Below are 14,474 nucleotides of genomic sequence, written 5' to 3'. Positions count from 1 at the left end.
ATGGCACAACTTATTGCTCAGAAGCCCAGGACAAGTTGTTTTTCCAGCTTGCTCCCGAGGAGATGTGCAGCTGGATGGCTGTGAAGCCAAGCTGACAATGCTCCTGTTGCTCCTCTGATTCACTCTCTTTCCCCTTTCCAGCTTCCTATCCTGCATACGGTGCCTTTGCTGACGTGCTGCACATGGTGAACCTGAGAAACCCGCAGGACACATTCCGGGATGGCAGCTAGGTGAAGACAGCTGAGGATGACCCTGACTGAAAAGCTGCGCGAGAAGATATCGCGGGCATTCTACAACCACGGGCTGCTGTGTGCTTCATACCCCATTCCTATCATCCTCTTCACTGGCCTCTGCATCCTGGCCTGCTGGTAAGTGCTGCAAAATACTTGTCTGCACAGGTCATTGCTTGGTTCCTTGCTACTGGTCTGTGAGGTTCTTTCTCTGAGCATGAGCACTTTGGTACGTGCTGTCCCTGAAGTGTTTGGGAGCTTCCAGTCATTGTCATGCTGAGGAGCAAAATGGAAAGCCAGGGACAAAATACCTTGATGTGTAAAAGCAGACCAACTAATGGTCAACTCTGGAACCAGAAATAGGAGGTGGGGAAGGGGAAATGATGGTCTTCCCCCACCTACCTACCCACACAATATTCAGCCTAAACTACTGTTCCTGGAACTTCATCGTCTTATCCTTATCCAGCTCAACCCTAGCTCATCTGCCCAGTTCTTGTTCTTGTAACTCCTGACTGCTTGGTTCTTCTCTGAAAATAGGAACTCAGATGGGGTGTAGGGTGCACTTACTGTTGTTGGATAATCAGGGATGTTGGGCTGGTTCGTAAGAGGCCATTATTATTTAGACTGGGCTCTTGGGGACTATGGCAGTTGAGACTGGGGACCCAGTTGTGCTAATCACTGTGCAAACACATGAATAGTTTCTGCTTTGAAGAGCTTGCACTCGAAGTATCTGCCTAAAATGATCAACATTAACTGAAGAGTGGAAGTTGATCTGTTGACCTGTCTCTCCTCCTCTCCAAATCCCTTCTTTTAGGGGGCCTCCAATCTGTGTTAAAATAGATGATAAAGAAATTCCCCTTGAGCGCTCGTTTTCTACTTGCTGTAGGGCAGCTTCTTCCATATGCATAACACTACAAGGAAGTGATTGTTAACTATTTCTGTAGTTCCTGATACCTTCTTGTTTAAAGAGAAATTTCCAAAAATGCATTGGACAGCTGCTGAAGAGTGTGGAATAAAAGGGGCCTTTATCCGTGTTTTGCCGTGTCCCAAGGCATGGGAATGTTGGTCCTAGGATTAAAAACCTCCTAATGGATGTTACTGATGTATCCGTTACTTATAGGTCTGGGTCTCCATTTGAGAACACAGAATTACTCTTAATAGCACTGAGGCATGCTCTGGAAGAAGAGGAAGTTGCCTCATATCTTGTGGATCTGAATAGAGTTGACTGTAAATTCCACCATAGTAGCAATTTCCAAAAGGGATTTGTTTCTCTGTTGTCAGTTGAGCTGAACATCCAACTGAGTATCCCATACTGGATATCTCCACTTCACGAGCAATAGGCATTACCAGTACAATGCTTCACCCTTTGGCCTACTTTCCTCTCTGATTTGTGCTTTAAAACAGCACCCTTAACATCTTAATTTCCTCTGGTAAAAAGGGGTCCATTTTAAAACTACCTGCTCACCTGAGCACCCAACCTGGGAAAGACCCATGGAGCAGCCATCACAGAGCCAAGATTATATTGTAGAGTAACATAGATTTGTCGACACTGAGAGTTGAATGACTCTGTGCAGTAAATATTACTTATGGGAGTCATAGATATCAACTGCTACAGAAATGTATTTCTATCAGAGGATAGGACTCAGAAACTGGTGGCCACAAGGCACAAAGATATTTGTTTTCTAGTCATATCTGTCAGGGCTCTTAAGTCTCAAATCAGAACGATGATATCTTACACCAATGTACTACTGAGAGTGAGATTCCCTCTGGGTCCTCTCCAGAAATTTCCTAACTTCTTCAGCCTACAGAAGCCGCCATCACCCCTTCCCTTGTCCCATTGTCGAAAGGTACCCGGAAGGGCACAGTATGTCAGAATTGGAGATGGGATTAATTTTCTCCACCAACCAGCTTCAGTAGCAGGGACGCTCATTTAGGTAGCAGTTTCATCCAAGGTTAATGAAAAAACGGGCCTCCCTCACACTACCACTTACATCAGACTCAGAGCACTTAGGCTGTAAGAGCTGTAACTCAGTCCTAGTCAGCCAAGACGTACTGGTGATGTCTTACAACACTTTTTCAGTGGCTTTCATCAACAAGAAAGGAGTAATGCATCCTTAGCCCTGGTGTGTCTCTAATATTCTCCGTTCTGGGTGAAGGGAAGAAGTAGTGGGGGGCAGGGAAGGAGAAAAAAGTCTTCTGCGTTTTCAAGCACTACATATAAACATCAAAGCATCTGGTTAAGCAGGAATAGGGTAAATCCAGGAGAGTGGAGTCTACATCCCAAGATCTTTGAGTGTTGCATCCCCATCAATGGACCTATGTGCATCCAGGATCCAGCAAAGATCCTGGAGACTTATTCCAGATGGAGATCAATAGGCTGCAGCTATGATCACGCACTTTCTTCTGTGGGCAAAATCATGAGTAAATTTCTGTTCATAATGTTTTCTGGGACAGTTTAACCAAAGTGAGCTGAGTTGGCCCCATATTGTCTAGGAGTGTCTAGGTTCTCGCCTCCAATTTGGATGGCAAACACTGCTCAGATATGCTTTCTCTTCAAGAAGGATCTAGTCTCAAAATCCAAATTCCACAGCCAAGCCCAGAGTAATGTAGCTACAGGATATTTAAGAGGTACCAGTTACAAACACATCCAAATAACCTATTTTATCATACCTTTAGCCTTGAGAAAGTATGCCATAAACTGGGCATCTTTAAGGGCCTGGTCTATGGGGAAGACATAGTGCGAAGTCATTAGCATGGATCAATCTACTCAAGGCAAGGGCAAAGCATATCTTTTTGGAATTCTTACAGTAAAGTTTTTTAATATAGTCCTAAGACCTCATACTCAAGGCCATTTGGTAGGCATTGCCAGCTCACTAGAGACTGCAAAGGGGCATGGGATTGTCCTCTCACTCAGACATAATTTTTTAGAGCTGCCTTACTTCTCAGCTCTACATCAGTGAGGAAAATTCTCTTCTGGGAACTAAATCTTGTATCAAATATCCTGACTAGGGAACCCTTTGATCCCTTATAAGAAGTGCCATTAGATTTTCTAGCTTCAAAGGTGGTCATCCTGACTGCAATCTATTGGGCAAGGTGTGGTGTTTTTTGTTTTTGTTTTTTAAACTTAAGGTCTATGGGGAGCTGCAATCCTGCATATCTCATGAAGACAAATTTTGCTAAGAGTTAACACAGCCTTCATTCCCCAAATAAACCTGGTTACAATAAAGTGTTTTCTTCCAGCCTTCTTGACTTACACACAAAAAACTTAATAAATTTAAACAACCAAACAAGAATGAGCACCCCTCTGGCATGCTCTGTGTCAGCTCTTAAAAAAACAAACAAACAAAAAAACAAAAACAAAAAAAAACCAAACCAAAACATTGAATGCAGAACTAAATTTAATCAGTCTCTAGCTTTGTTGGTCTAGAACACCCATCATAAACTAAACAAAGCTACCAAGGCTTCAGTTATTAGATGGCTAAATTGTTGCTTTCAAGAAGCTTTCCAAGGTTGAAGCCATCTTTCTCCTCAAACGTTTGTGCAGAGCCATGGAAGCCTCCTGTCCTGAAGGACCATATGAAACATATAAAGAGATGTAGGGTGGCCATCTAATCATGGAAACATGTTTCCACATCTTCACCAAATGTTACAAATTAAACGTGCACGCCTCCTCAGTCCCTGCTGTGGAGGAGGGCTCTGCCTACTATTCTCACCCAGTAACTGATATATAGATAGATGCAGTTTTGGAGGGTTTGTAATCTTTTGTTTCCCTCTCTGGTGAGACATTTGCTGTTGGACATGCCAGTCTGGTGGATCTGGAGACTTTCCCTGCAAAGAATCGCAAAATTCCTTAACTGGCCTGAAAATATCCTTTCTTCTAGTGGGAAAGTCTGCAAATCAAACCCAATTTGGCACAAGGACTAAAGTTTAAGGGAATTAGCTCTATGAAAAAAGTTTGGAAGTATCTTGAACTGGCTGGGGCTTCATAGGTTGTAGCTGTTTCTAGCCTGAATTGATTGGTAGGTCCGGTTCTGCCTCCACGGAACTCCAAAGCAAGGTTAAGACCCATTGTAATGGATCTGTGGACTTTCCCGCTAGAAAAGAGAACGTTTTCAGGTGAATTGAAAAATTTTTGTATTTTACTCAATTGCTAATCTGACTTCAGATGTTTTTAACCCTTGGAACTAAGCTACTTTATGTTCCCAATACCCAATGGGACTGCAGTCTCTTGGGGGAGTGACTGATAAAATCAGAAGCAAATACGCTGCGGAATGGGACTTCCCCAGTCTGTTTCCAAAATAAACCAAACTGGTGGCACGGAGATAAAAATATGAAAATCTTTGCCCCACAATGCACATTTGTTTTTTGGGAGTCCTGAGAGCAGTCCTCAGTGGAATGCAGACAGTACTCATTCATCGTTCAGAAACTGGCATCTCACCATTATTAGCTTAGGTTTGTGCATTTACCAGAGTTAAACAGTGAGCCACTGTTGCCAGCAGCTGGCTGTGAACCAGACCATCCCTTGCCATTGCCACCCCTGCCCACGGATCATTACTGGCCTAGAAAATGAAAACCTGGTTAACCGAAAACCAAATAGATCACATACATCTTGTGCTGCTCCCTAAATCTTGTCAAGCTCTTTTAGAACCACAAGTGGGAATGAATTGAATGTAGAGGGTCCCTCAGCCTTGTTCCTCTTGGGTGACAGGCACCAAGAACAGTTCAGCCAGTGGAATCTCACTGGACCCAGGTGGTGAGGTTGCGCTATTTTCCCTGTCTCAGCCAGACTGAGGATTGGATGAGAGCTCTTCTAAAGCATATATTATCCTAGTACCTGTGTGGTGCACAGGGTGGTGGTAATTGGTAGGTTCCCTCCTGTAAGGGCTGGCAGTTCTCCATCCCTGTTTGGCTGGTTCATTAGCAGAGGGTCCCTCTGGGATAATGTGGAGGTGGTGCTGCTGGGTTGAGGAAACCTCAGGAGTAGATGGTGGAGGCTCTTCTGATTCAGTGTTTTGAAGAAGGCTTGCAACAGTGGGGTTGGCAGTTCTGCTGGCTCCTCAGCTGCTCTTAGCTCAGCTGGCGGTTCTCCAGCCTTCCTCTTTATGCTGTGTTGAAAAGATGTAAAAGCAAATGGGGCATAAATATATTTGGTTGGACTGCATCATGCTGTATCTTAATTACTTAAGTTCAACAGTAATAGAAACCTGCAGTCAGGGCCGGCTCTAGGATTTTTGACGCCCCAAGCAAAAAAAATTTTGGCTGCCCCTGCTTTTTTTTGTGCCCCCCTTCGCAACCCCTTCCCCAAATCCCCAGCCCAGCCTCCTCCCCAGGGCGTGCTGCATTTTCCACCCCCACATTGCTTTCTGCGGCTCCCCCCGCCGCCCCCCACAAACCCCCACCCTAGCTCACCTCTGCTCCGCCTGCTCCCCTGACCACGCCACTGCTCTACTTCTCCCCCCCCGTTCAGGTGAGGGAGAGGCAGCGCATTCAGGGGAGCAGGTGTAGCGGAGGGGAACGAGGGTGGGGGGGAGCACAGGAAGTAAGGGGGGTAGAGGAACCGCTCCCTGCCACAGCTCGCCTCTGCTCCACCACCTCCCCCGAGCATGCCACCACTCAGCTTCTCCCTCCCTCCCAGGCTTGCCATGTGAAACAGGTGTTTCGCGCATGGCAAGCCTGGGAGGGAGGGGGGAGAAGTGGAGCAGGGGAGCAGGTGGAGGCGAGCTGGGGCGGCGGGGGTACTGTTCTAGGGGTGGCATGGCCGGCACTGGAATGCCGCCCCAAGAAATGTGCCACCCCAAGCACCTGCTTGTTTTGCTGGTGCCTAGAGCTGGCCCTGCCTGCAGTTTACGATGGCTTGTCTCTGTGCTGTGGTTACAGAAAGCCCGCAAGCTGTGTTTTGGGCACTCGGTGTCTAGAAAGGACCTTTCTCAGAACCATGGCTGCTTCTTAGAGCTTCCTGTTTTCTAGAGTTGTCATTGATTCAGAACCCTACTCTCTTCCTCCCCACCGCCATCCTTTCCATTCCTGCCTTGCAGCTAGTGTTCAGGAATGCTCACTGGAACCTTATTGCTCTCTACGTTTCAGCTTTGTTTTCCTCAGTCTTTCCTTCTCACCGGAGATCCATTTCCTGCCATCTCTTCTCACTCCTTTTAGAGCCGTTTGGAGTCGTGTGGTGCACACCATCTTAACAATGAGCTCATCTCGTTAGGTTTCCGAGTTCTCACCGTGCCTGGCCACTTGGGGAAAGCTGGAATCCCTTGGGCATCTCCGCTGCAGCGTTTTGGTTTATTTTAAACACCTCTTTTGTTTCCATAGGCGCTCTGTTTGCTTCTGAAGTAGTAGCTCTGGTGAATTTCTCAGTGTCACTGCCCTGCTGACTCCCAATTCCTTTCTTCTCTTCCCGCGGCCAACTTACTTCTGCTATCTGCAGTCACCAGAGCTGTTTCTGTATTAGGCCTGTCCATATTAATGCTGAAACCCACCTAGTCTTGTTAGCATCTTCTTTGACGCCTGTTATTGGGGTAGCCTTGAACAGGGCCATAAAAGAGCACTCAGATTCTATGGCTTTTGTCTGATCTCAGAGCCTTTAATCCTCACAATACCCCTGTGATATAGGTAAGTATTATCTCCCCTGGAAACTGATGCAAGTTGCAACCACCCCAAGATCAGAGAGTCTGAGGCAGGGCTGGGAATAGAATCCAGGAGTCCTAACTCCCATTCCCCAGCTTTGCCTGCTAGAGAATGCTCTTTTCCTTTTACACTTTGTTAGTCTAAGGCAAGTGTAACCCTGAACGGTTTTTTGCAGCAGTCCATTCTCCAAGGCGGTTTCTGAATGCACACAAGGTACCAATAAGGTAGCAGCTTGTTCCTATGGGCAAGGCTTGAGCAAATGTGGAGATTGTTATGGTTACACATTAAAATTTAAATAGCTGTGGTTGTTTGAATTGAATGCATGAATATTCAGTTCAGATAACTGCAGGGCCATAATCTGCCTAGGCTGGGAGTCTCAAACTCAAATCACCACGAGGGCCACATGAGGACCAGTACATTGGCCTGAGGGCCGCATCACTGAAACCTTTTTCCGTACAACGATACAAAAGTATAGTAAAAATGAGAATAATATAGTATGCTATTAAAAATCAATGTATTAACTTTTTTAAACTGTAATGCGAAAAGTCAGTGCTAATTTTGACAAGTCATTTCATTTTTGGACACTTAGGTGGCAGTGTTAATTTGTTAATTGTATGAGTTAAAAAATTTTTCTGTCAGCCTGTGATAGGGTATCCATCCCACACAAGCTCTGAATGGGTAAATGTGGGCCAGAAAGGGCCAATTAACCTTATATGTTGCACCTGGAGGGAAGCCAGGGATTGATAAGAACTAATGGAAGATGAAGCCCAGCAGGGGGAAGACCTGGGCTAGGATGATAAAGCCAGGAAGTGACAGCAGGAAGGAGGCTGCAGGGTGGAGGTCTGCAGCCACTCGCTAGAGGGAAGGGGAGTTGGCTAGAGACAAGGAGGTCAGGAGGAGAGTAAACCCCATGGTTCTGTCCTGGGTTAGGGATTCTTACAAGAGGCCTAAAATGGTGGAGAACCCACAAGAACATGCTCCTGCGGTGAGTGGACCCCTTTACACAGGTCTGCAAATGTACCTTGTAATTTTAGTCCAGCAATGTTCTTTCTCACTTATGCTTCTTCACCAATACTATATTCTGCAGCCGGAATTTAGGATCTTGTCTAACTCCCATTAAAATCCAATGGAAAGAATGTCATTGACTTCAATGGGGGTAGGATTAGACTCATAGTCAAAAGTTCTGTTGATGCATTAAACTAGAATAGCATACAGCTCATGCTCCCCCTCCCTGCCCCTATTCCAACCCCATCCCCAAATCCCTGTCCCAGCCCTGCCTCTTCTCCGCCTCCTCCCCTGAGTGCGCCGTGTCCCCGCTCCTCCCTCCTAGAAAGTCCAAAGCACTGCCAAACAGCTGTTTGGTGGCAGGAAGCGCTGGGAGGTAGGCGGAGGAGTGGGGACGCTGCACGCTGGGAGGAGGGAGGGACGGGAGTGGGAGAGACGGCGTCTATGGCGGCCTGCAGGAAATAGCTCCACGTGTTTGAGAACCCTGGCCTAGGCAATTATCCAGCTATACATATCAGCATATGGTTTTAGATGTGTCATCTAGCTAGGCAGGGGGTAGTGTGGTCTAGTGGACTAAACACTAGAAGAGGAGCCATTCCTGCATTCTAATCCCTGCTCTGCATCTGACTCACTGTAATGGTTTGGTTTGTTGCTGCTGCTGCTGTCATCCCTCATGTTGTGCTTGATGCTGTGAAGATACATAATAAGGATTAAACTTTCCCCAAAAGTTTTACAACGAAAAGATAACACAACAGATGGGCGAGATAGACGAGATGTCCCGGGTGGGATGGAAGAGACAGGATAATAAATATATAATAGGATGTGCAAATTTGTAACCATTGCAGCTCTCCACCTGCCTAACCATTATCTGGTTGCATTATACTGTGCATTTTCTCCTTAAAGATACCATCATCTTTTGGGTGTCAGCCCCCGAGCATGAGACTGGTAGAACTCCTTAGGGACAAGTGGAGCAAGAGCCAGGATCACCACTGGCTGTTGTGGGCCACCTGCACAGCTTAACTACAGCCTTTGAAGCCTTCCAGTCAGTTAGCAGAAGAACTCCCCGTAGTAGCTGCATCCCTATCAGTTGCTGCTTCATCTCTTCTTCTGCATCACTTTGAAGCTGTTGGGTCCACTAAAACCAATATTGGAAGTATGAGGCACTTTGCCTTGTCACCTGAGTCTGGGCTTTGGTGCCTATCTGTTGTGCTTTGCCACCAATGATTTTGGTGCAGCCGGGCAGAGAGCTGGACGGAGCTGCTTCTGCATGAGAGAGCCTGGCTGGGAGGCAGAGCTGGTTCTAAACTGGAAGTTGCTAGGGGATGATGCAGGGAAATCTCTCTCTCCTCCTCTACACCCCTCCACTGACCCCTTTTCAGGCGCATGTCACTGACACAGGCGTGTTAGACTCTCTCAGGTGGAAACGGCTCCGTCCTGCTCCCCACCCAGTTGCCAGGGAGAGTAGCCAAACGTGGGGCAGGGGGAGGCGCAGGGAGAGAAGGAAGGACAGAGAGAAGGAGCCCCCTCCCCCATGCAGGTAAGTGGTGTGGGGAGATCTCTGCCCCGGGCTGGGTGCAGGGCAGGAGGGGTCACTGGGCAGGGGAGACACGTGGAGCCTTCATGTGTCCTCCCCTTTAGCTTGTGCCCCCCAGTATGGGGAGGCACCAAGCGAATCTGCATTTAAAATGTAGACTGGCAGAGCTATGTCAGTCCGGGCTGTGGAAACACCACACCCCCTAGCGACAAGGCTATGCTTACAAAACCCCTGGCGTAGAGACAGCTACGCTGAGACAAGAATGCTTGTGTTGGCATAGCTAACATCATCTCAGGAGGTGGTGTCCCGACCGTGGCAGAAAACCTTCTGTTGGCGTACGCTGCGTCCATGGGGGGCTGTATGGGCACAGCTGTACTTGCATAGGCTCGGCAACGTGCACGTAGCCTTGGTGCGCTCCCTTTCTCTCGCTCAGGGTATGCGGGTACCCTTGCTCTCTGAAAACAAACCTTCCTTTTCCAGCTGAGCTGTGTTTGGAACGCTGTCACTGGGGCTGTCCATTACTGCGAAATATATATAAACATGTGCAGGGCGCCCTCTAGGTAAGGGAGCCAAAGGTCCTTGCCTAGCAGGGCTTACAGTCTCAGCAGATAATGAACAGACAGCCATGAGGTGAATGACTACAGTAAAAAGCCAGTCTGAGTTAGGGAGGATAGCACCTGTTGTGTTGGTGCAGTGCTGCACCTCAGTGAGGTGGTCGCATGCAGTTTGCTTTAAAAATGGAAGTCTGCCCACAAACTGCTGCACACTATGGTCTGTAAAAGATGATGTCCTGCGTGGGGTGGTGGTGGGATATGGAGCCTGTCACCTGCAGGCTGCTGGTGAAATCTGAACAGGTTTGTAGTAACCAAAAGTGGTTACCATCTAAAGTTCTCTGCCCTGTGGCAGAGAAGTACCTGGGTCTTGGCTCTGTACCCAGTGGGAAAATATCAACATAATATCCACCCACCAGTTACCTACCTTTCCCCTGATTTTCTAACATGCACCTTCTTCATGCTTTCTCCTGTGCTGCCCCTCATGCCTGGGAGGAACTCTTCATGAACATCCACAAAACTACCACATTATCCTCCTTCCAAACCTTCCTCAAAGCTCTCCTTTGCTGTGATGCCTACAAAAAACTGACAGTCATTGGGCTGCTGGTGCGCTTAGACCAGTCCTTGTCATGATGATCAATACTGTCATTGTTTCCTTATACTTCTTCCGTCTACTTGTGTCTATCTGCTGTCTTATGCTTCGATTATAAGCTCTATGGGGGTAAGGGTCTTCTTTTCGTTCTGTTTGTACAGCGCCTAGGGCATTCAGGTCCTGGTTTACCACTAGGACTTTTAGGATCTATGGTAATACAAGTATTTGCAGTCTTTGCAAAGGCCAAAAGGTGAACGGGTCCAGAGCCTGGACTTCTCACTCCTGAAGGGGCCTCTTCAGGTCAGCAAAGAACTGAGTGGGTAGGGCAGTTTGGGGGATATTTGTACTGCTGTACTGGCTTTATGAACAAGACTGACAACCTCGGAGATTGAAATCTAACACTGTTCGTTGTCTGATGACATTGTCAGAAAAAATGACCTGGGTCTTCGGTTTTAAATCTTTCTTTATTTTTAAGTGTCTGGGGAAAATCAGAGAAACTCACAGATGTGCTTGGCATGATTGCAGGTGCTGAATTAGCAGCCTTGGAAGCATGAGCAGATTGAAGGGACAGCTTCCAGAAAGATTTGGTTTTCCTGGCTACAACTATCAATGAATTTGCACCACCCTGAGAAAGAGAGAGGCAGGTCATCTAATGACCAAGTGCCGGTAGATGCCGCCTCTCTTCTTCCTCATCTAACACAGTGAAAGCTTTCAGTGTGTGGCTGGGGGACATAGGATCTATCATGCTGCACTTACCTCTTCTGTATTTATGACCTAGCAATAGGATTGGAAAGGAATTTAAAACTGTGATGTAGATTTTGATGTGTGGGGAGTTAGTGCGAAGGTGAAGAGGATAGTGGGGCGTAGGGGACTCCTTGTTGTCTTGGTTAAGTTCCTGCTGTGGCTGTCGTAACACCTTTGGCAAACCTGTGTACGGAATCTTAGATTTTTCTCTCCCATCCCTGATCCCCAATCCTTTTATCTTCCATTGCTCCACCAAGGTGCCATTTTGTAAATATTTTGTAAATGGTTTTTTAACTTGCATTTGGATTTAAAACACTGGGCAAAAACCATTGACCGTAAAATGAGGGAACCAAACTTCAGGGTGTTAGAATATTCAATAATGTTTTGGGAGAGAGTGAATGTTTCACTTATGTTTGTCCTCTCTTTTTAGGGTGGCTGTTCCTTCTCTTCCCTCCTCCCACCCCCAAGAGAAAATCAAACTCAGGCTGGTCCTGCTGTAAGGTAGAAAACAATACCGGTTTCCAGACAAATTAACCTGTGCCCACACTGAAGTAACCTGGGGCCAGATCCTCCGAGGTATTTAGGTATCTAACTCCCATTGAAATCAATGAGAGAGAGCCATCTGAATGCCTTGGCTTCTTTCTTCTTATAGACTCGTAGATATGAAGGTCAGAAGGGACCAGTATGACCATCTAGTCTGACCTCCTGCACAATGCAGGCCACAGAATCTCACCCACTGACTCCTGCAATAAACCTTTCACCTATGTCTGAGCTACTGAAGTCCTCAAATCATAGTTTAAAGACTTCAAGGTGCAGAGAATCCTCCAGCAAGTGACCCATGCCCCATGCTACAGAGGAAGGCGAAAAAGCCCCAGGGCCTCTTCCAGTCTGCCCTGGAGGAAAATTCCTTCCCAACTCCAAATATGGCAATCAGCTGAACCCGGAGCATGTGGGCAAGATTCACCAGCCAGATACCCAGGAAAGAATTCTCTGTAGTAACTCAGATCCCACCCCATCTAACATCCCACCACTGGCCATTGGGCCTATTTACCATGAATAGTTAACATGATTTTGGCAATTAATTGATCTTTAAGTTTATGGAGGAGATGGTATGATGGGATATAGAGTTTAATCTTGAAGCCAGATAGGTCTTTTGCCCCCACTGCTTCCCTTGGAAGACTATTCCAGAACTTCACTCTGATGGTTAGAAACCTTCTTCATCTAATTTCAAGTCTAAACTTCCCGATGGTCAGTTTATATCCATTTGTTCTTGCGTCCACATTGGCACTGAGTTTAAATAATTCCTCTCCCTCTCTGCTCTCTATAAATATATCAGAGAGATAAATACCAATCATATCTCCCCTCAACCTTCTTTTGGTTAGGCTAAACAAGCTAAGTTCCTTGAGTCTCCTTTCATAAGACAGGTTTCAGAGTAACAGCCGTGTTAGTCTGTATTCGCAAAAAGAAAAGGAGTACTTGTGGCACCTTAGAGACTAACCAATTTATTTGAGCATGAGCTTTCGTGAGCTACAGCTCACATGCATCCGATGAAGTGAGCTGTAGCTCACGAAAGCTCATGCTCAAATAAATTGGTTAGTCTCTAAGGTGCCACAAGTACTCCTTTTCTTTCATAAGACAGGTTTTCCATTCCTCGGATCATCCTAGTAGCCCTTCTCTGCACCTCTTCGAGTTTGAATTTGTTCTTCTTAAACATGGGAGACCAGAACTGCACACAGTATTCCAGGTGAGGTCTCACTAGTGCCTTGTATAACGGTACTAACACCTCCTTATCTCTACTGGAAATACGTCGCTTGATGCATCCCAAGACCACATTAGCTTTTTTCACAGCCATATCACTGGCTCATAGTCAACCTGTGGTCAACCAATACTCCAAGGTCCTTCTCCTCCTCTGTTACTTCTAATTGATGCGTCCCCAGCTTATAACTAAAATTCTTGTTGTTAATCCCTAAATGCATGACCTTACACTTCTCATAATTAAATTTCATCCTATTACTATTATTCCAGTTTACAAGGTCATCCAGATCCACCTGTATGATATCCCTGTCCTTCTCTAAATTGACAATACCTCCTAGCTTTGTATCCTCTGCAAACTTTATTAGCACACTCCCACTTTTTGTGCTGAGGTCAGTAATAAAAAGATTGGTCCCCAAATCGATCCCTGAGGAACTCCACTGGTAACCTCCCTCCAGTCTGACAGTTCACCTTTCAGTGTGACCCGCTGTAGTCTCCCCTTTAACCAATTCCTTATCCACCTTTCAGTTTTCATATTGATCCCTATCTTTTCCAATTTAACTAATAATTCCCCAAGTGACACCGTATCAAATGCCTTACTGAAAATCTAGGTAAATTAGATCCACTGCGTTCCCTTTGTCTAAAAAATTTGTTACTTTCTCAAAGGAGGAGATCAGGTTAGTTTGGCACGATCTACCTTTTGTAAAACCATGTTGTATTTTGTCCCATTTACCATTGACCTCAATGTCCTTAACTACTTTCTCCTTCAGTATTTTTTCCAAGACCTTGCATACTACAGATGTCAAACTAACAGGCCTGTAGTTACCCGAATCACTTTTTTTTTCCTTTCTTAAAAATAGGAACTATGTTAGCAATTCTCCAGTCATACGGTACAACCCCTGAGTTTACAGATTCATTAAAAATTCTTGCTAATGGGCTTGCAATTTCATGTACCAATTTCTTTAATATTCTTGGATGAAGATTATTCATCCTGGTCCCATTCCATCTGGGCCCCCCTGATTTAGTCCCATTAAGCTGTTTGAGTTTCGTTTCTACCTCAGATATGGTAATATCTACCTCCATATCCTCATTCCCATTTGTCATGCAACCATTATCCCTAAGCTCCTTGTTAGCCTCATTAAAGACTGAGGCAAAGTATTTGTTTAGATATTGGGCCATGCCTAGATTATCCTTAACCTCCACTCCATCCTCAGTGTTTAGCGGCCCCACTTCTTCTTTCTATGTTTTCTTCTTATTTATATGGCTATAGAACCTTTTACTGTTGGTTTTAATTCCCTTTGCAAGGTCCAACTCTACTTGACTTTTAGCCTTTCTCACTTTACCCCTACATGTTCTGACCTCAATAAGCTAGCTTTCCTTGCTGATTCCTCCCATCTTTCACTCCCTGTATGCTTTCTGCTTTTTCTTAATCACCT

At 45.9% G+C, this 14,474-nt stretch overlaps 1 protein-coding gene across 5 annotated transcripts in view; it reads left to right on the top strand.

The window, feature by feature from the left end:
- Positions 1–14,474, top strand: part of SCAP (SREBF chaperone) — a 110,383-nt gene that overhangs the window by 30,895 nt on the left and 65,014 nt on the right. For all 5 annotated transcript variants that reach the window (XM_077808512.1, XM_077808517.1, XM_077808516.1 and 2 more), the window contains one exon: positions 142–368. In XM_077808512.1, coding sequence (XP_077664638.1) covers positions 247–368 — 122 coding nt within the window. In that variant the 5' untranslated portion in view covers positions 142–246. The remainder of the gene's footprint in view (positions 1–141; positions 369–14,474) is intronic.

Source organism: Eretmochelys imbricata, chromosome 2 (genome assembly GCF_965152235.1).
Source record: "Eretmochelys imbricata isolate rEreImb1 chromosome 2, rEreImb1.hap1, whole genome shotgun sequence".
Classification (NCBI taxonomy): Eukaryota; Metazoa; Chordata; order Testudines; family Cheloniidae; genus Eretmochelys; species Eretmochelys imbricata.
Note: the sequence above shows the minus strand (reverse complement) of the source record. Positions and strands in the feature narration are given on the sequence as shown.